At 33.8% G+C, this 22,016-nt stretch overlaps 1 protein-coding gene across 2 annotated transcripts; it reads right to left on the reverse strand.

Annotated features, from left to right (window-relative positions):
• Window positions 1–1,798: 1,798 nt before the first annotated feature.
• On the reverse strand, window positions 1,799–12,824 carry LOC138716161 (cuticle protein 19-like). Of its 2 annotated transcripts, none has more exons than XR_011336582.1 (3): window positions 12,147–12,824; window positions 3,207–3,275; window positions 1,799–2,179 (listed from the first exon to the last, which is right to left on the reverse strand). XR_011336582.1 is itself a non-coding variant. In XM_069848992.1 (3 exons), the coding sequence occupies exons 1-3, from the start codon at window positions 6,583–6,585 to the stop codon at window positions 1,868–1,870; spliced, it is 396 nt and encodes a 131-aa protein (XP_069705093.1). In that variant the 5' UTR covers window positions 6,586–6,627; the 3' UTR covers window positions 1,799–1,867. The 2 variants fall into 2 exon arrangements, 1 of the variants encoding a protein (XP_069705093.1); XM_069848992.1 differs by lacking the exon at window positions 12,147–12,824 and adding an exon at window positions 6,571–6,627.
• Between the last annotated feature and the right edge of the window lie 9,192 nt (window positions 12,825–22,016).

Consider the following 22,016-nt stretch of genomic DNA (forward strand, 5'->3'; position numbering starts at 1 on the left):
ATTTAACTTTAATTTAGATTTACCGAAGATATTTGCAAACGATGACATCATTGCAATTGCTATCTTTATTTAACGTTAATTTAAATTTACCGAGGACATTTGTAGATGATGACATTATTGTAATTTCTATCTTTATTTAATTTTAATTTAGATTTACCGAAGATATTTGCAAACGATGACATCATTGCAATTGCCATCTTTATTTAACGTTAATTTAAATTTACCGAAGACATATGCAGGTGATGCCATTATTGCAATTTCTGTCTTAACTCTAATTTAGATTTACCGAAGATAATTGCAGATGCTGACATTATTGCAATTTCTATCTTTATTTAACTTTAATTTAGATTTACGGAGGATATTTGCAGATAATGGCATTGCAATTTCTATCTTTATTTAAAATTAATTTAGATTTACCAAGGACATTTGCAGATGACATTATTGAACTTTCTATCTTTATTTAACATTAATTTAGATTTACCGAGGACATTTGTAGATGATGACATTATTGTAATTTCTATCTTTATTTAACTTTAATTTAGATTTACCGAAGATATTTGCAAACGATGACATCATTGCAATTGCTATCTTTATTTAACGTTAATTTAAATTTACCGAAGACATTTGCAGGTGATGACATTATTGCAATTTCTGTCTTAACTCTAATTTAGATTTACCGAAGATAATTGCAGATGCTGACATTATTGCAATTTCTATCTTTATTTAACTTTAATTTAGATTTACGGAGGATATTTGCAGATAATGGCATTGCAATTTCTATCTTTATTTAAAATTAATTTAGATTTACCAAGGACATTTGCAGATGACATTATTGAACTTTCTATCTTTATTTAACATTAATTTAGATTTACCGAGAACATTTGCAGATGATATTGTTACAATTTCTATCTTTATTTAATTTTAATTTAATTATATTTTCTTTAGCATTAATTTAAAATTACCCAGTACGTTCGCAAATTAATTGATCGAGATTATGATAACATTAATTAAATTACCGATCATATTCACAAACAGGATTTTTTTTTGTATTTTTTAACACTATGAATTTATCGAGATCGTTCGGAAGCTAGATTATTACAAAATTTTAATTAAAATTCATTGAGGGCATTCGTAAATGAGATCATTAAAACTGTGCAGGATTCCAGACGAAATACAACCTACATACCTACCATTTTTTCTCGTGCACGTCAAATCTCGACAATGAATAACAACTACACTTGAAAACGTCGGTAAATAAAATGTGGGGAAAGTGGTCTCGATACAACCAACGCCCTGGACCTTTATCATACATTGTAACATTCCAGAAACATCACTAATTTATGTTCACTATGCAAATTTTTATATTCTTCTTCTAGAAAGATGTTTTGCTATTTCTTTAACGAACAGCAGAATCTCTTATATGGCGGTCCTCCCTAACCGTGCGGACAGCACAATTCAAAATCACCGCAGAGACGTCACAGAACAAGTATAAGACAAGGGATAAACATCAACTCCAGTGAAATGAAGATAAACGTCTGTCTATGCCGGGAATCGAATCAAGAAACGCTTATACGGAAGTTTATACTGTCTAATGAACCATAGAGGGGGATAAATAATACTACTGAATAATAATAATAATAATAATAATAATAATAATAATAATAATAATAATAATAATAATAATACGTTTCACTCTTACAGGAATAGAAATTGGGGTCGCTGGAATTGTGGCCGAAAATATTACCTTTTGAATCATACAGAAACATTAGATAACTGTAATAATTATAACTAAAGAACATCGTCTCAAAAATTTTATTTTTATCAAAGGAAATGAACAAACAAATACACATGTATAGTCAAAGTCATTTTAATAAGACCCCAGGCTGCCGTATCCTGATTCATGTTGTGAGTTGTAAGCGTATGATGATCCGTGTGAGTGTGATGGGATCACCACATGGTGAGTAGCTTGAGGATGGCTGGCGTGTCCGGATTTCTGGACGTGAGCGTTGAATCCGTTGTGTTTGTCGGCGGTGTAGTGGACAGTGCGGGTGGTGCCGTCAGGCTCAACCAGCTTGTAGTATCCCTCAACTTTATCGCCGTCACGTTTCTCAGCCTGCTCCTTGATGTCGTGGGTGTGAGAGTCCTTCACTCCATATTTGAAGTCGTATTTAGGGTGTACCTGGAATTTTTGTTAAAAATTAATTCTCGCCTGGAGATCGAAGTAACGTATATAAATTGACATTAATTAAAATAGGAAGTTTTACTGTATTTAACTTAATGTGAAAATAGTGCTACTTGTTTGTAGTGAACTGTAAATATATAATTCACTATATTTTGAGAATGAATAACAATTTTTATGTTGTTTAAACTTCTTTCTTTTTTGTCTGTCCTGTTCTATCTTGCAGTGTCAGTTATTTCATTACTTAAATTTATTTATCATAACTGACGAAACACTTGGTCACTCTTCTAAGGTCGCAGTGCTGGGTCGTAGTGCCCTCCCTCTCCCGAAATTCAATTAATCTATACAAGTACAAGTGATCTACTCTTACTAACAGAAATCAGCTGTTTTTATTGTAGTAGGTTATTTTACGACGTTTTATCAACGTCTTAGATTATTTAGCGTCTGAATGAGATGTGATAATGTCGGTGAAATGAGTCCGGGGTCCAACACCGAAAGTTACCCAAAATTTTCTCATTTTGGGTTGAGGGAAAATCCCGGAAAAAACCTCAACCAGGTAACTTGCCCCGACCGGGAATCGAACACGGGCCACCTGGTTTCGCGGCCAGACGCGCTAACCGTTACTCCACAGGTGTGGACATTCGGCTGTTTAATACTGCCGGTTCTGTTGGATTGGTTAGTGTCCTGATCTTACTCGTCAACTCCTCAAACCTAGATTATTATTCATAAGAACCTTGTAGTTGCAAAACTATTTCTCTAGGAAAATATATCAAGAAACTATTAGTTTTATTTTTATTTGGTGACCAGTGCTATACGTACTATCTGAATACGGTTGGCAGCTTGTAACGTTTACGTTACGTATGTCAAGAATCACACTGAGAGTGAAGGTGACCTTATGTTAAATGTAAATAATTTACGAATATTTCTTACTTGTGTAGAAAACCTATGTGAGTGCCAGCCTTCATCACATATAAGCTACATAAATACGTTATATTATGGTAAAATAGTAAATATTTGTGTAACTTACGTCGTGTTCAGAATCGTGATGTAAAGGAAGAGCTAGGGAGACTGTCACCGCGGCTAAAACAATAGCGACCTGAAAGAAAAAAACATATATATATATACATAATGTCAGTCTGAAAGCAGTCACATGACAATACATGATCCTAGCGAATAATTATTGATAATATAATGTATGTAGGAACCTGTTTTTTTTTTACTTTCATACATTTAAATATTCATTAATGCTCTTTAACGATCTTTTTGTTGCGTCTGAGTAATTTCTGTAGTTAAGAGCTACGTTCCATATAGAATTAATGAATTCTGAGGTTCTTCGTACATCAAATTTTGGAAATGTGTTTTTCTTTCATAATTCCAGGAAGAAAAAGTATAAACAAATAAGCGATCAGGCAACTGGGCAGGGCATAGTTGCGCCCGCGGTCAGATAAAATGCAGCAGATAAAAAAGGGTCTCTGTTTTGTGGGCATAGTTGCGCCCCGTTCCATCAGGTAGAGAAAAGGGGCATGGCATAGTTGCGCCCCGATGAAATAGGTAGAGAAAAAGACACCACGGAAACTCGAGCCTCGTAATCAACCAACCTTATTGATTTCTTATTCGATTTAATATTTATTAAAATGAACACCATGAAGTTGGCAGTACTTTATTAACTGTTTTTCTACTGTTCATGCAGTGATTATCGATTGCCTACCGTTAAAATGAACACCATGAAGTTGCCAGTACTTTATTAACTGTTTTTCTACTGTTTATGCAGTGATTATCGATTACCTACCGTTAAAATGAACACCATGAAGTTGGCAGTACTTTATTAACTGTTTTTCTACTGTTCATGCAGTGATTATCGATTGCCTACCGTTAAAATGAACACCATGAAGTTGCCAGTACTTTATTAACTGTTTTTCTACTGTTTATGCAGTGATTATCGATTGCCTACCGTTAAAATGAACACCATGAAGTTGGCAGTACTTTATTAACTGACATATTAAAATGAGTGAGCCATTGGAATATGGGGCCTTAGCAGTCTTGAAATTTTATTAGTGATTTTCACACCGTCTGTGGCGTATAGTGAGGTTAATTTAAAATGAATGTTAAGTTTAGTGAAAAGGGTAAAGAGTTAATAATTCACAATGGTTCTAACTTTCAATTTTCGAAACCTTGTACCATAGGGTTAAGATATCGATGTACAAACAAAAAATGCAGTTCATTTATTGTGTGTGATCGATAAAAAAAGTATTATTTTAAATAGCAAAATTGACCATATGCTAGGCCTACCTGATTTCATTGCAGCTATCACTGTAATATTTTTAAGTAATTTATTTATTTTATGACAATCACTTTCGTGTGTACTATGCCCATCGGGGCGCAACTATGCCATGTCCATTCTGCTACCCGATTTCTTCGGGGCGCAACTATGCCATGTCCCTTCTGCTACCTGATTTCTTCGGGGCGCAATTATGCCATGCCTAGGCAACTAAATAGACAAGCAAACAGGCAACTAAATAGACAAGCAACTAGACAACTAAACAGGCAAGCAACCATGCAACTAAATATACAATCAACCGGGCAGCTAAACAGGGCAAACAACCAGGCAACTAAACAGGCAAGCAACCATGCAACTAAATATACAATCAACCGGGCAGCTAAACAGGCAAACAACCAGGCAACTAAACATGCAAGGAACCAGGTAACTAAATATACAATCAACCGGGCAGCTAAACAGGGCAAACAACCAGGCAACTAAACAGGCAAGCAACCATGCAACTAAATATACAATCAACCGGGCAGCTAAACAGGGCAAACAACCAGGCAACTAAACATGAAAGCAACCAGGTAACTAAATATACTATCAACCGGGCAGCTAAACAGGGCAAACAACCAGGCAACTAAACAGGCAAGCAACCAGGTAACTAAATATACAATCAACCGGGCAGCTAAACAGGGCAAACAACCAGGCAACCAAACAGGCAAGCAACCACGCAACTAAATATACAATCAACCGGGCAGCTAAACAGGGCAAACAACCAGGCAACTAAACATGCAAGCAACCAGGTAACTAAACCAGCAACCAAGAAACTAAAAAGCAAGTGACTAAACAAACGCAACAGCAACTAAACAATCAAAAAAGAACTAAACAAAAACCAAACAAATTAGTAACTAAATAAACAAATACATAAAACGCTACTACATTTAGTATAAAATAAATAAATAAATAAATAAATAAATAAATAAATAAATAAATAAATAAATAAATAAATAAATAAATAAATAAATAAATAAATGAGTAAAAAATAAAGAAGTAAATAAATAACTATACAAATAAGTACAATAGTGGCAAAAAAACCGGAAGACCTTTGCAGCTGATACAAAAGAATCCTGTGCTGTGTATTGTGTCAAACTGTGGTAATTTCAATATGAATAGTAAAGCCAGAAGTATGTACTGCTATTTAATGTAAAAATACGCAGTTATCTTTGCCGAATAGAGGTAGAAATGTATTACTGATGGCAGATGAAAATAAAACTCTCAAAGTTTTATCGTCTATAAGTTTGAGGCACTGAAGGAAACAAAGGACGGTACGAATCGAACAAATGCAATAAATTTCATTGTTACAATTAATTATACAAGATGGATGTGTTTTGTGGCTAGCAAAATTTGAATCTGTGACTTTGAAATCAGCTACAAAGGTCGGTCCTTTTTTTTCCACTACTGTACATTAGTAATTAACTAAACACATAAATAAATAAATTATTATTATTATTATTTGTCTCACTAATATTATTCTTTATTATGGCTTTAGTTTATGGCAAGGAATAATAAATTTTCAGTACGTCAGTTCTGCAACACGATCAAATAGCAATAAATTCCTTCACACTGTGTAATGAAGCACATACACTGACAACAACGTTGTATTTCGAAAGAAGTTATTACACAAAATATTTTCTTCTAATTCACTGCAGTTAAAACTACAAATTTACATGTTTGGTAAATTGCGGCACAGTTTATAGCCTATTTCTTTTCTACAATAATTGATTCACTAATCATACAATGATTACAACGCATATCTGTAAGCTTACAAACACACAACACAGAAGTTGTTACGAAATATAGATTTTTTAAAGTCACTTTCTTTCTGAGGACCGGATATTGTCACTTTTTTCTTCTTGAACGAATTAAAAGAAAGAATAAACAATGAAGTATTCGTTAGCAATATAGATTTGCTCGTGTCTATGAAAGCTACGAAAAGTCTCAACTTCTACACAGAAATTTCTATATCCGTATCTGTATTCACTCTCCAAATCCTCTAAAACTGGAAATGTGTATGTAAAATATTGTCATTGATCTCTTTATCAAGATTAATTTATACGTAGATACTTACCTTCACAAAAGACATTCTGATTCTGAAATAGAACTGCTTATAATCCTCGAGACTGCTGGTCTACTCGATGATTAGAAGATGACTCGTATGTTCCTTTTATATATAAATGTGTATCAAGTTGTAAAGTGTAACATTCCTCTTCGAAAGCCTTTACGAAATCTACTTTCTTTCCAGTATTACTTCCGTGACATGACTCTTCATCGCCGTCAAAGTGCAATATCGCATTTTCGCATGCACGTGGATTCGTAATAAAATGCTGAACATAGTCAAACTCACCAGCTGTTGGCTTTTCACCTTAGTTCGATTCTCGACTTGTATACTTGTTTGAATAATACTCAACAATAAATTGCCAATTATATATTGTGATGAAATACAATGCTGCTTCCTTTAAAAGTTTAAACTGAAAATCCACGTTTATTTACTTAATTTTAGTACTGATTGCCTCAACATCACAAAACAGTCTAGATTATTCGGTCTTTTAACAGTGATGTGAAAAGTAATTACTGTATGTCATATTAAATTTATACATTTCTTCTTCTTCCAGGAAAGTGTTAGGCCACATCGCCTGTTACAGTCTAGATTAATCTCTTCGTCGGTCTACCGATTAATCTTCTGCCTCTTCGATCGTAATACAAGAATCTTTTTGGGATCTTCTCATGTTCCATTCTGTTAACGTGGATTACCCAGTTGTTCCTTTCTGTTCGTATGTAATTTAAGACGGTTCCACGTTTAGTTCTTCTTTCATCATTGCAAATATTTTATGGTCCCCTTTGGTATAGTTTACATTATGATCATAAATCTCATTTCAGCTATTAGGCATGCTTCATAAACATATTATATTTTATTACGTATCAAATATTACATAAGTATGTAAATACAAAATATTTTAATAATCAAATGTTATGGATTTATTGTCTAACTAATTTAATATCCATAACATATGTCCACATCTGTGGAGTAACGGCTAGCGCGTCTGGCCGCGAAACCAGGTGGCCCGGATTCGATTCCCGGTCGGGGCAAGTTACCTGGTTGAGGTTTTTTCCGGAGTTTTCCCTCAACCAAATACGAGCAAATGCTGGGTGACTATCGGTGCTGGACTCCGAACTCATTTCACCGGCATTATCACCTTCATTTCATTCAGACGCTAAATAACCTAGATGTTGATACAGCGTCGTAAAATAACCCAATAAGAAGTTAACCAAAATAGCCTGCTGTGCGGCCAAGGGAGGAGCAGTATCGGAAGCAGGTCGCTGCTTTAGGTTTGTTATCAGTTATGGTTAAATTACAGACTTACCAACTTTCGGGCATAATGCGCGAGTCAACTACAATTAATTCACGACCTACACTCTCCGGCATTGCCACGATAATCTAGGGAATTTAGAGGTGAATCGCACAAATTTCATGTTTAGTGGTATATAAAATTTCCATCCCATTGCTATTATTATTATTATTATTATTATTATTATTATTATTACTCGTATTATTATTAATATTATTAGGTATTATTATCTCCTTATAAATTCCCATCATTTTACAACCTTTGTGTCCTATTTTAAAGTCGCTTTAAACAAATCTTATCAAATCAAGTTTGAGCTATAGACTATGTTTTAACTTTGTTTTTTTTGGGGGGGGGCACTATAGGCTATATTTATTCAATTTATGTTATTGATGTGCCATAAGTCAACTGTATTTACAATTACGTAATTATTGTAAAAGATACCGCCTTTAACATATGTCACGTATCCATTTCTCTTACTGCACCGTAGAACGAAAGGGGTTATGAGTGGGGAATGTAATAAAATGTTTGTTTTATTATTTTTAAGTGCTACTTTTATTCTCCCTTTCTCCGTCTTCTTCTGTGTTTATGTGAGACTATAAAACAAAATTAATTAACAGAAACATGCTAAAACTAGCATGAGAAAAAGAAACCGAACTTACAAAGAATAGCGTAAAATAACTAACTCTAGTAAGAAAAAATCAAAGCAAAACCGACAATATACTGTACCGACACCTGCACCACAGAAAACAGTCAACATGATGAGATGTGAGTGCGAAACAGACTTATGTGAAAGGCCGTCATCTTCTTAAATCTTCACCACTACCAGAAATTCTTGCGCTTTTTGCATGCCATCTACAAACAGCAGATGTTGGGCATCACTACAGTAGCAGCACAGTCTAGTATATACAGTCACGAAGCTTGAGTTGTGAGGGTACTAGGAACAATAGACTGTGCCAGTACTATTTCGCATTGTCTGTAATGAGGCGATATTAGCGAACCTAGAGGTTAGCAACTACCTATGGATGCATATTTACTACGTACTGAGCTTCGTGACTGTATATACTAGGCTGTGGTAGCAGTTAGTGAATAAATATGAACTTCTTTACTTAGTTATTTAACGATGCTGTATCAAATGCGGGGTTATTTAGTGTCGAAGAAATTGGTGATAGTGAGATAGTGTTTGGTGAGATGAGGCCGAAGATTCGCTATAGATTACCTGACATTCGACTTACGGTTAAGGAAAACCTCGGAAAAAACCCAACAGGTAATCATCCCAAGCGAGAATCGAACCTGCGCCCGAGCGGAATTCTGGACTGGCACGCAAGCGCCCTAGCCGACTGAGCTACGCCGGTGGCTATGAACTCATTTACTTCCTGAGCTGTATGTTGTTTTGAATTTTCTGAAATAGTTGAGGATGTTGCAGATTTAGTCACAAATGTGCTATATCTGCAAATAAGGCATCTGATTAAAAATATTAAATAATTATCGCAAATTAGGTTAAAAATTTAATGTTATCATGAACTTCACCATTAAGTTCATTTTTCGATATTAATGCTTTGAATACTGGTTTTAGTTTCTTAGTTTGTTCAGGTTTTGGCATGCCTATCAAAACGCATATAACATTGAAGGCAAACCAAAAACCTCAACAAATCAAACCTAACCTGTCACTGATCCTCGATGATGTCATTGATGTTTGTTATATTGACCAATATTTTCTGCCGAATAGCCAAAAGTATTTGCATCCTTGGCTCTTAGTAGAGTTATTATATGTCATAAAAAATGCCGGCGCCAATTTCATACCGAAAATAAGGGTCGAAAGTTCTTGTGAAAATGGAGGTCAGGAAAGAGGTGCGGAAATCTGTGAAAGATCGGGTAAGGTTAGTTTAGGCTTTTCGTATGCTTTACATAATATACGAAATCTATGACAGGTTAAGTTAGTTTAAGCTTTTGGTGTGCCTTGGATATACGAATGTGCGACAGGTTAGGTTAGTTGAGGTTTTTGATATGCTTTGTATATACGAATCAGTGACAGGTTAGATTAGGTTAGTTTAGGCTTTTTTGTATGCCTTGCACATACTCACAGTTGTCTAAGAATGTGCCCATTATTACTGTCCGCCTTCCTTTGGTGACGCTATTGTAAAGATTTACCAAAAGGTTAGGTTAGGTTAGGTTAGGAGACATCAAGGCCCTCTACCTCGACGGTCTACGAGAAGATTCAAATGACAACGAATGAGTTCGGAGATTTTCAAACGCTGGAAAGGGATCCTGATTTTTTGTTTAGTGACATTGTCAGTACTGGTCTGTGACCAGCTACTGTAATGACGGATATGCAAACGGAGTTACATTACGAAAACTATGTGTTTATTTCATTATAATATGTTCCGTTTTACTATTTTAGTGCTTATTCCATTAATACAAATTATTCATGTTTCACGTAACATACTATCGTATATTTTATATCCCTACGTTTTCTTTTTCTCACTAGGAACCACCACATATTCACCTACATTATGACGCACCCCTCATTTCAAAGGCAATTTACTAAGTTTACTAACAATTTTGTTTTTTAAATACAGTATATTGGTATATTCAACTCCATTTACATAAAAAAAATCCCCTATAAATTCCACGACTTTTACTTCAGAATCACCAGAAGTACCTGTGCGCTAGTTTATCATATAATGCAATTCAAATAGTCAAAATTACTATTTTGAAGTGTACATAATATTTTTAAGCTCATCTGATTGAGGTTCTTGCTGATATGTACTACATCTACCTATTATCAGGCATTACATCTCGCTTGATAGTATGTCAGAGGAAGAAAACTTGTTTGTATGCATCTGAAGTCTGATTAATCGGTAATATCCTAGAAGACGGGCAAAATCCAACATGGCTGAAGAAAACTACCAAAAACGTTCTGCCAACTATGAAGTCCAAATGTCACCAAACATCGCAAAATCAAAGATGAAAAATCAAATATATATTCATATTTTTAAAGAAGAACAAGCCCTCCAAAAAAAATGAAAATACATTTAATTTTTCGCCTTCGATTTTTTTGGCGTTTCGTGGCATTCGAACTTCATAGTTGGTAGTACTTTTCTGGCAGTTTTCGTCCGCACTTTACCCCCAAAAATCACTAAAAGACAAAACAAAACATAATAATTTATCATCTTATCAAATGAAATTCAATTCTCATCGACGTCTTCAACGACAACCACTTCACTTCCAGTATATGACACAGGCTTTAAGGCAATCTAAACTTAAACCATGCAGGCTACAAAGAACTAAACCAACACTTTGTCGTACAGTCAACTTTGCATAAATAAACCACGTGTTTACACTGAATGAAATTCTCTTTGAATACTTATTACACCTTAACTTATACGGAAAATTCAGTAAATAACCACAGAAAAACAGTTTTCTTCTCAACATTCAACACAATCCTTCTTCACCAGCGAAAGAACTAAACCAAAATCGACACAAAATTTAATACATAAATTTCAGAACACGGTTTCCTTCCTTTCCCTCTTACTTCAAAATTCCAACCTTGTGCACACAAAATAAATTATTGGCACTGAAAAGTGGCTTTTCTTAAGCATGATGATGCGCATTCGACAAACGCAGACAAATCTACAATAACATCACTCACGTCAAACAACCAAGAACAACAGGACGTCATTATCCATTAAAAATTAATGAAAATTCTACTAGAATAAATGACAACTATAGCCAATCAAATCGAAAGAAAATCACAAAAATCACAAAAATCATAAAATGAGAAACTTTCAATAGCTTTAGCCATCAGTCACAACATAACACCACTCACGTCAAACAACCAAGAACAACTGGTAACGTCATTATCCATTCAAAATTAACGAAAATTCTAGAACAAATGACAACTATAACCAATAAAATTAAAAGAAAATCACGGCGACACCTAGTACAAAAAACCTAGAACTAACATGTAAAAGTCACTAAAAGATCACAAACATTTAACTCTGAAATAAAGAAGTTGGTAATACTTATTATATTCAACCAAGTGCCCGTCTTCTATGAAATTACCGATTAATCATTAGTGTAATATGTAGCTAATCGGCGATGTATGCAATGGAGGAGGGGGAAAGGAACTGGTCACCCTACCCCATTATCTCCTGGCAGTTGCCTCATAAGTGGTGCCTTGTTGGTATTATTTGTGAGGTGCAGACCTGTCTTCGGACAGTTGACTAAATAACACATCTGTAAAATGTTTACTCTACGAAAGGCCTTCTTCCACATAATATGTCGTTTATGCACTTACCTCAGACGTCTCTGGTGCCCTCTGCTCATCTGCGGTATATCAAACTATTTTATGCCTTCCTTTCTATCCTGGACATCGCTCTATCAGTGATGAAGGACAGGAATTGTTTTGAAGAAGTGATATAGCCAATAATTTGGTGTATGTAGAAGTAAAGAAATTGGAAAATATACAGATGTTCATTTGCAGTTCACGCTTCTCTATTGTAATTTTTGATTTGAGATTTCGATAAACGTTTCAGTCCCTGTAGCTATGCACTTCTGGAGGTCTTGAACTTATAAATATAATACAATTCACTGTGTAAAACACTGTTTTCTCTACCACCGAACTTTTCGACATAAACACGTAGGTCTCTTTATTATAAATTAGTCGTCTTTCAATACAAATATCTACACAACTTCCTTCACTGCTCAGAAACACGGACAACTGATTCGTATTTACTTCTACACCAACACTCAACCCAATACGAGCAAATGCTGGGTAACTTTCGGTGCTGCACCCCGGACTCATTTCACCGGCATTATCATCTTCATATCATTCAGACACTAAATAACCTAGATGTTGATACAGCGTCGTAAAATAACCCAATAACATAAATACACCAACACCAGCTGCATTTGACATGCCGGAAGACCGTACGGGACAGGAACTGGAAATCACTCCACAAGTACTGCTGTAGCACATCGCGTTTCCATACAATCCGTACGTGTAGTGGCGCTGTCCAATACCATCATTTGGTAGTGGCGTCATCTGCTATTATTCTAATGTACTGACAGATGCTTTCATAAACCACAGTAATGTTACTCATGCTATATGCATGCCAGATACATTCATGATCCCAAGTCACCCCCACCATTTCGGAGACTGGACGGTATTCAACGCGCATTCTGCAGAGAACCAGAGGAGTAGACTGATCACCACATTCGAAACGCATAATTGTACAACGAGCGCGGTATCAGTTTATTACGCCCGAAAAGTACGAGAAAATTATCTGTAGTAATTGCACGAGTGCTAGGGCGAGTGAAATTATGCTAATAACACAGTCTAGTATACAGTCGCGAAGCTCAATACGTAGTAAATATGCAAACATTAGATATTTGCTCACCACTAGGATCGCTAATATCGCCTCATTACAGGCAATGCAAAATAGTACCGTCACAGTCTATTGTTTCTAGCACCCTCAAAACTCAAGCTTCGTGACTGTATATAGTAGACTGTGCTAATAAGATGAAACCACAAGTACAATTTAATAAGATTATTAAACGAATAAAATTAAATAGCTTACAAAACCGAATTATTATATAATGATAATTATTATAAAACACAGCAATATGACATTATTATGTTTCCTTGCAATGAAGTTCAAAAACAAACTTTTGATATTTTTCATTTTTTTTATTTCTATCTTACATTAAATTTTGAAAAAAAAAAAAAAATATATATATATATATATATATATATATTTCTAAGTTAAGTATCTTTCAAGCCTTCAAAATTCAATAAATCAATTAGAACTAAAATATCATTTATGTATAAAATATATTACTCCATTATATTATTGCATAATATTTTGTATTTATTTTACAATTGTATTATTTAATACTTTTCCATTTCATTTTATTATTTTTTAAAGGGGCCATCGGCCCTTGTACTTTCTAGTTAATCGAATCTTCTGTGTTTTACCTCATATAATTTCATTGTATTTCTTGTATTATTATTTTGATATTCATCACTTTACTTTTCTTTACATATATTTGATTATTTAAATTAAACAATTAAATAATTATTTTAGTGTAGGCTTAAACTTGTAATATTACTTTTTAATTATTCGATGTAAACTCCACTCCCAGCCACAAGCTTTTGCTTCATCGGGAGTGCCAACCAAAAGTGTACGATTATTATGATCGTTCAAATAAATTATTATTATTATTATTATTATTATTATTATTATTATTATTATTATTATTATTATTATTATTTACCTTGTAGACACAGGCGTGGTATTAAACGCAGAATAAATATGAGAAATTATTTATATTTATTTACACTTACTATTTACATTTATACTCATTATTTAAATTTATTTACATTTGCTGTTTGTATTTCTTTGTATTATTATATTCACTTATTATTTACATTTATTAATCACATTTATTTACACCTATTATTTATATTTACAATTATTATTTACATTAATTTAAATTTATTATTTACAGTTTTTATTTACACTTATTTACATTTATTTACATTCATTATTTACATTTATTTACACTCATTATTTAAATTTATTTAAATTTATTGTTTAAAATTATTTACATTTATTAACATTTATTATTTATTTTTATTTATACTTATTATTTACATTTATTTTATGGTTGTGAAAATTGGACTCTCACTTTGAGAGAGGAACAGAGATTGTGTTTGAGAGAGGAACAGAGATTAAGGTGTAGGAAAATATTTGGGGCTAAGACGGATTACTATTATTATTATTATTATTATTATTATTATTATTATTATTATTATTATTATTATTTTATTATTATGTTATACAAACCGTGAAGTCTTTTCACTGCAGAACAAACATTACTGTGCCAGATTACTCCTGCAAACATTTTCCCCATGAATTATGCCTATTGTCTGTAAAGGTTTCCCTCTATAGCCTAAATATCTCATACACTGTCTTCCAGTGCTCTTCTTTTCGGCGGTTTTTCATTTCTAACTTACTTAATTTTCCTTTCTGGTGGCGTTCTCATCACTTGACCTCTCCATTTAAATTGCTTTTATTTTTTCAATTACATCTGGATGCTTATATACATTTTCTGAGTCTCTATTCTCGCATACCATCATCTTGAAGTGATCTAAATATTTTCCTCAACATCTTTCTTTCAAATATTTTCAATTTTAATTATTCACACTTGTTGAAGTCTCAGACGCATAGGTAAGTATAGGAAGGACTGTGCTCTTATATATAATATATTATGTAATTTGACAGAAGAATGCCGATTGCTGGTATCATGAATTCGGAAAGCTATTGGAAGATATTTGACAGAAAAACGTTGAGAAAGGAGTTTACAAAAATTGTTTAGCAAAAGCCAATGACATTGTAAATACAGTATATTATAGGATATGACAGGTATCAAAGGATAACATGAATAAATGAACATTGTATATAATATTATGCATTTATTTATATAAAATACAAGGAAAATAGCAACTAACTGTGAAATGAGTAACATGATCGCGAATATTAGAAAATGTTTAACAACGGTGAAAAAAGAAACGATGTCATCTCCACTAACATTTGGGAATGGACTTTGCAAAATGATGTAATATTATTCAGGATTACAGTTTTAAACAATGCACATTGCCTTGAGCTAATGTCACATAGACTAGACTTCTGTTTCTCCTTTTTGCATGGAGTTCAGGAGAAAGATTCCTTCAACTACCAAGGCTGAATTTGAAAAATTCCCTGATTCCCTGAAGCCCTTATCATCATTGACCTCATTATGAATGTGAGCTATGAAAAACATTTACGAGATATTTACAGATTTTATGTCACAGGCGTGCTTTGTAATGCATTAATCTGAAACCTGTGACAAGTACAGATTTCAGAACAAATCAGAGCTATTTCTTTTTAAAACTTAAAACTTGTGTAGCTCTCGGCACCGCCAGATGATTCGTGGGAGTATGAAGGCAATGCAACTTCTTCATATTTGGGAACAACGATCTGCTTGACGGGGACGATAACCTTCTTCTCTTGATGGACTGGGTGAATGGCGTGTCCCGACCTCTCAACCTTGGCGTGGAATCCTGTGTGTTTGTCGGCGGTGTAGTGGACAGTGCGGGTGGTGCCGTCAGGCTCAACCAGCTTGTAGTATCCCGTGACTTTATCGCCATCACGTTTCTCATACTGTTCCTTGATGTCATGCGTGTGGTCGTCCTTCACTCCGTACTTGAATTCGTAGTGAGCGGGCGCCTAAAATGGTAGAAAATCAAATATTATTACAGCTGTGGTCTCGATTGTGTGCCTAAAAGTATAGAATACAAACTGGATAACAGAAATTTATATATTTATACTTATTTATTTAGAATTAAGTGTAATTTAAGTTCGTCGCTGTGGACTAACGGTTAGCATGCCTGACCGTGCAACGAACGACCCAAGTTCAAATTATAGTCGGGACAAATTGCATTTTTTAGATTTTTTCGGGGTTTTCACTCGATCCATTAAGAGCAAATTATTTCTTTATTTATTTAATTAATTAATTAATTAATTTTATTTTGCTAATAATTGTAACATAAAATATACAGAAAAACTTTAGCTCGCCCCTGAAAGAGTAGAACTCGTGCTCAGGGGCGGATTCCTGAATTGAAAACTGAATTGAAAATGCTGAGTAACTTTCGGTGCTGGACTCTGGACTCATTTCGCTGACATTATTACCAGCGAATAGGGATTATAAAGAATGGACACTGAGCGAATTTTCCTCTGTTTTGTTTCTCTGTGCGCCAGCGTTTAGTTCCACTTTCAAGCGCTAGAGGTTAGTGTAATCGAGCATACGCTAAGATAATAATTGAGAACAGAGTTGAGACACAGGAACCAAACATCGCCTACCTTATTGCATAATCAAGTAACGCTTTGCTTCAAATAAATTCAAGTTAACAGCTTTTCCTTATTTCTCAGTGACAAACTAGTTGTAATAATAATATTTTATATTTCAGATATAATAAATTATATTATAAAATAATATAATACATTATAAAATTACGTATCGAATTCGTTTAATATTTGTATTTAATATAATATAGGTACCGTATATGGTTTTACTTCTCGTAAGAGTTTTGTTTTTCCATTTTCAGCGCTATCAAATCATTACATATTTTAATTGTTATTAGGGTCAACGTCTCAACTCTCATTATGATGGAACTCTAGAGTCTAGACATTACAGTTAATGACGGATGTATTATTTTATGGATCCAATTTATTTTATTTGAGTACATAATGTACCTAGATGTATTAATTATATGTGTTATATTTCCGCTGTGTCGACTGCTAGCTGGTGTGATGTCAGCGCCAACTCTAGGGAGAAAGCAGAATCTCACGCTTTAGCTGGCTTGAAGGTCATTGAAATCAGTCTGGCTACAAAAAAAAGGTACCGACGCGAAGTGTCCATTCTTTATAATCCCTATTCGCTATTATCACCTTCATCTCAATAATTTAGAAAAATATGCTAAGAAATGTAGAGGGAAAGTTCTGAAGGAGGGAAACCTCGACACACATTAGTTAGAGAATGTAGCGAGACGGGCCGCGTGGATAACCACTCGTTCCCATGGTACCATGAGTGACGTCATAGCAAAAACTTCGCGGCTAACGAGAAAGACAGGCTATGGCGCGATGTCATATTCTTAGTCATAACATGGCCAACATTGAACAAGTTTATATATAAATGCACGTTTAACAGGAGTTTAATACAACAATTCCTTTGTTTTTTAGAACTATGAACATGTATACATTAGGCGATTGTCAATATGGCCATGATAATCACGTGACTCCAATTCGTGCCGAAGCCTGTCTTTCTCATTAGCCACGAAAAACTTTCATTTTAAACATTACAATTTTCCTCATATCAAAATTAAACAAAAATGTTACTGTCATTGCGTCAAAAATTCTTACGTTTTATCGTAATATTATCGTGCCTGAGCAATCTCTTATTCAGGAGGGATTATACTCAATCTCATCGACTCTATAGTTTGAATGAAACGTTACATAAACAATAATTAAAAAGGATTACTATAAATGATTATACTTACATGGTGTTCAATTTCCTTATGTTCCTCATACACCGGGGAAGATAGTACGACAGCCATCAGTGTGGCGAAGACAACGATGATCTACGATATAAAATCAGAGCTTAATTTTCTATTACTTATGTGTTCTCAGTTACAGTAGTACGATTTAGGGGAGAATTTTATCTTTGTAACAACATACTCGTATACAAATAATGTTGTTTATAAGAACAGAAAATGCTGCACACATGGTTCAAGGGTATAATTTCGTATAACAGAAACAAACTCAAAAGAATGAAACAAAATGAAACTTCTACGAAAAACATCACAGATTTTACTCTCTACAAACACTACTATGATGCCAATAGAATGTTATCGCTCTGCCATCAATGAAATCTTACAGATATAGAAAGAGTTAATACTATTGATCTACTAGTGAAAAATTTCCTGTGTAGTCATCTCAATAAGCTTGCGTGCTAGAATAATTTTATGGCATTTTAGTGGCAATTATTGCGAGTTATATGCCACACCGGGGATTTTCGCTCTGAGTTCCTACTCTTAAATTACTTCTTATAGCTCTCTATACCAACCCGGAGAGTTTTTAATATGAGTTCCGAAAGAACTCTGTGTTCCAAGAAAGTAACTTTACAAAAATCTGTTCTCTGCCTTCATTGTTAAAACATTCAATAGTATGTATGTAATATTGGATATTCCTTATAAGATATATACTGTATTTATAATTATTCTACATTTTAACATAACATAGAATACTTATACGTAAATGGATTTTTTGTTTTGGTTTTTTAAACATTATAGAAATAACTAGACTTTATGTTGAGGCTGAATTTAGATTAGAACTTTCAAAAACTGTTTCGGACATTAAAAGCAACAACCTCATATTTATCATTAAAACATATTTTGTAACTCGTAATCTTAATGTATTTAATTATGAAAATACATTAATTCGTGACAAATCGATATATTTCCTATGGTAGATGATACCGAACTTGAATCTTTAGTACGTTTAACTAGTTGCACTCGAAGAAAAAGTTTGGCAATTTCTCTTATAGGTTATGGCAGTGCTCAGGTTTCCTAACAATATTAGGTTAAATGGAACTAATCACAAAGAACCTTTAAGCACAAAATTTCATACTTTAGAGTTGAATAATCACTTGAACTGCAAAACACACAATACATTACTCCTAAATTGAACTCTGTGTGTTATGCATTGAGATCTTTACCTCCTATGGGCTATATAAACATCCTTAAAATGTCAAACTTTGTATACTTTCATTATATGATAAAATGTGAAAATTAATATGCTGGAGCAACTCACTCGAAACTAAATACATTTTTGTTTTACAGGAGAAAGCTATGAGAATAATGGCAGGTGCTCATAAAAGGATATCGTATAAAAAAACTAGATTTAGAAGCACTGATCTTACTTTATGAATACTCTCTTTCGCTAATGTTTTACTATGTTAAAAACAATTTAATATATTTAGTACTAATCAAAACATTAATAATTTTAATATAAGACATGAATTAGACTTCCATCTACCCACTGTTAATCTCAGATGTTATATAGAAAAAACGAGTTCACTGTTCGTGTATAACAGTCTTCAGTGCACTTGCCAATTTTCTTAATGATCTGAATGGCCAAGAGAAAAGTCTAAGAGCAGAATTAACATTTCAGCATGCTCATAACTTCTAAAGTAGTGAATTGTTTATGGTTGTAATTTGAATTAATCTGCTTACTAGGTATTGTATATTTTTGTATAACTTTTGACTTGTACCGAATTTTGAAGCTATACGATCTATGGAATAGGGTAAGTGTTGGTGATATTGTGATACGAGTAATAATGTGATACTTCTTTTTGAGAATTTATTACAATTTTACTGAACAAGAGAAGGACCGATTTTGTGCAGAAACTTGTCCACGAACATTCCCTTAATACGTTGACCCAAAAAACCGATCTTCCTCGCGCTCAGTAAAATTGTAATAGATTCTCAAAAAGAACTATCACAATATTGCCAACCTTTATCCTACAATAAATTAAATGAGAAAAAATAAACTTAATTAAAAAACAAACTAATCTTTACCTTCATAGAAGCCATTTCTGTTGAGAATATATTTTATTGTATATTTGTTGGTTCGTTACCACAGCTCAGAACTGACTAACGTTCTGGAGAAACGGGACTTTTATATATGTAGGTAACGTCCTTTGAAATAATTCCTTAGTGGACACGCCCCTCCGAATATGTCGCATGTGTTTTCATTTGTTCTTGCCCCCTTTCCTTTTTTGTGTAACCTCCCCTCTAATTAGCATTCCAACGATGATATAACCGGGAGTATGATCTGGCGCAGTCGATTTAATAAAGAAGCATGCAGGAAATGTCAGCGGTGCTGATGTTGGTGGATTGATACATTCACTTTTGTGTTTGTCGTGGAACAGCTCCAGAACTTGACTGTCAGACCGCACTTACACGCAATTGATTGCGGGCGGGGTCCACTATGAATATTCGGTAAAAGTTTGGAAGTACTTGACAGAAAACTACATAATAAGCTATGCATTGCTTACGGAGATTACAGTTCATGATGAAGGTCCGCCGCTATGGCTTAATAGCATGTGCGTTTCCCAATTAAGTGGCCCGTGGTTTGCTTTTATTCTTGGCACAGATAGAAATTTATCTCCATTTCACGGCCTGAATTTTTATCCTTGTCTTGTACTTGTCCTGTGATGTCTCCGCGGTGACCCTAAATCTTGTTGAACACTGTCAGACACACACACATTATAAGAGAATCGATTGTTAGTCAGGAGACACTCCCCTATATTACACTGAATTGGAAGTCTAAATAGACGGAGATTAAATAATAAGACAAGAAGGTTATGTACGTATTTAACACTACAATTGGGTATACATACACACGGTGGCAGTGACATAATATACAATACCATTACAGTTATAAAATAATTACAACAAAATAAAAATAAAAAAGTAAAATAGAATAAATAAACCTAAATTTATTTCTAACTATAAATAAATAGATGCAATAAACCTAGGACTATACATAAAAATTATTTTATAGTAACGCCTGCAATAAGCAAAAGTAAACATAACTTACAAGTACTTCTATTTCACCCAATTATTACCAATTTAAATAATTGCATATCATCTTAATTTATTTACATGTAAACTAAATTACACATCTTAATTACATGACACAACTTAGATATTTACACTGCACCTACAATTACATTTTCAGTCTAATCTTTTCAACCTTTCCTTAAATGTATTAATTTTGAGAGGACTACCCTGAAAGATTGCCGCAGGTAAGCTGTTCCAGTCTACTATTGTGCGGTTAACAAAGGAAAATTTTTCCACATCCGTTCTTTGTTTTCTAAATTTAAACTTTCTAATATGATCTGCCCTGCCTAAGTATGATGGTGTTGCTAATCTAGCATTGATGTCGGTCCATGCTTTGGTGTCCCATTTGTGCCTTAAACAATGCTATAATTATAATAAGGGTGGTGGTAGTTATTGTGATAACATACGTACACATTTTTTAAGAAAATCCAAATGATCGAGTGAAACTTCTATACTCTAATTTACTTCTATTTATGTAATGAAACTGATATAACAATACACGGAAGTAACATTTTAAAATTTAAAAACAATTTATTTGCTATTTAACGACGCTGTATCGACTACTTTGTTATTTAGTCTCGATGAGATTTGTGATAGCAAGATAGTGCCGAGGATTCGCCATAGATTACCTGACTTTCGCCTTACGGTTGGGGAAAACCTCGAAAAAACCCAACCAGGTAATCAGCCCAAGCGTGAATCGAACCCACGCCCTAGTGCAGGCAAGCGCCTCAGCCGACAGCTACGCAGGTGGGTTTTTGAAGTATCTGATCTACAATTTCCATTATTTTTCATATAAATAGTAAACAAATTTCCAGCTCAATTCCTATTTTTTTTTTTTTACATTTTTAAAACTACAGTTTTATTTATTTTTTCATCTACTCTTAATAGTAATTTATAGTAAGAGAGTAAAATTACACATTATGCGAGAGAAGAAAGTTTAGC

Source organism: Periplaneta americana, chromosome 16, assembly GCF_040183065.1.
Source record: "Periplaneta americana isolate PAMFEO1 chromosome 16, P.americana_PAMFEO1_priV1, whole genome shotgun sequence".
Lineage (NCBI taxonomy): Eukaryota > Metazoa > Arthropoda > Insecta > Blattodea > Blattidae > Periplaneta > Periplaneta americana.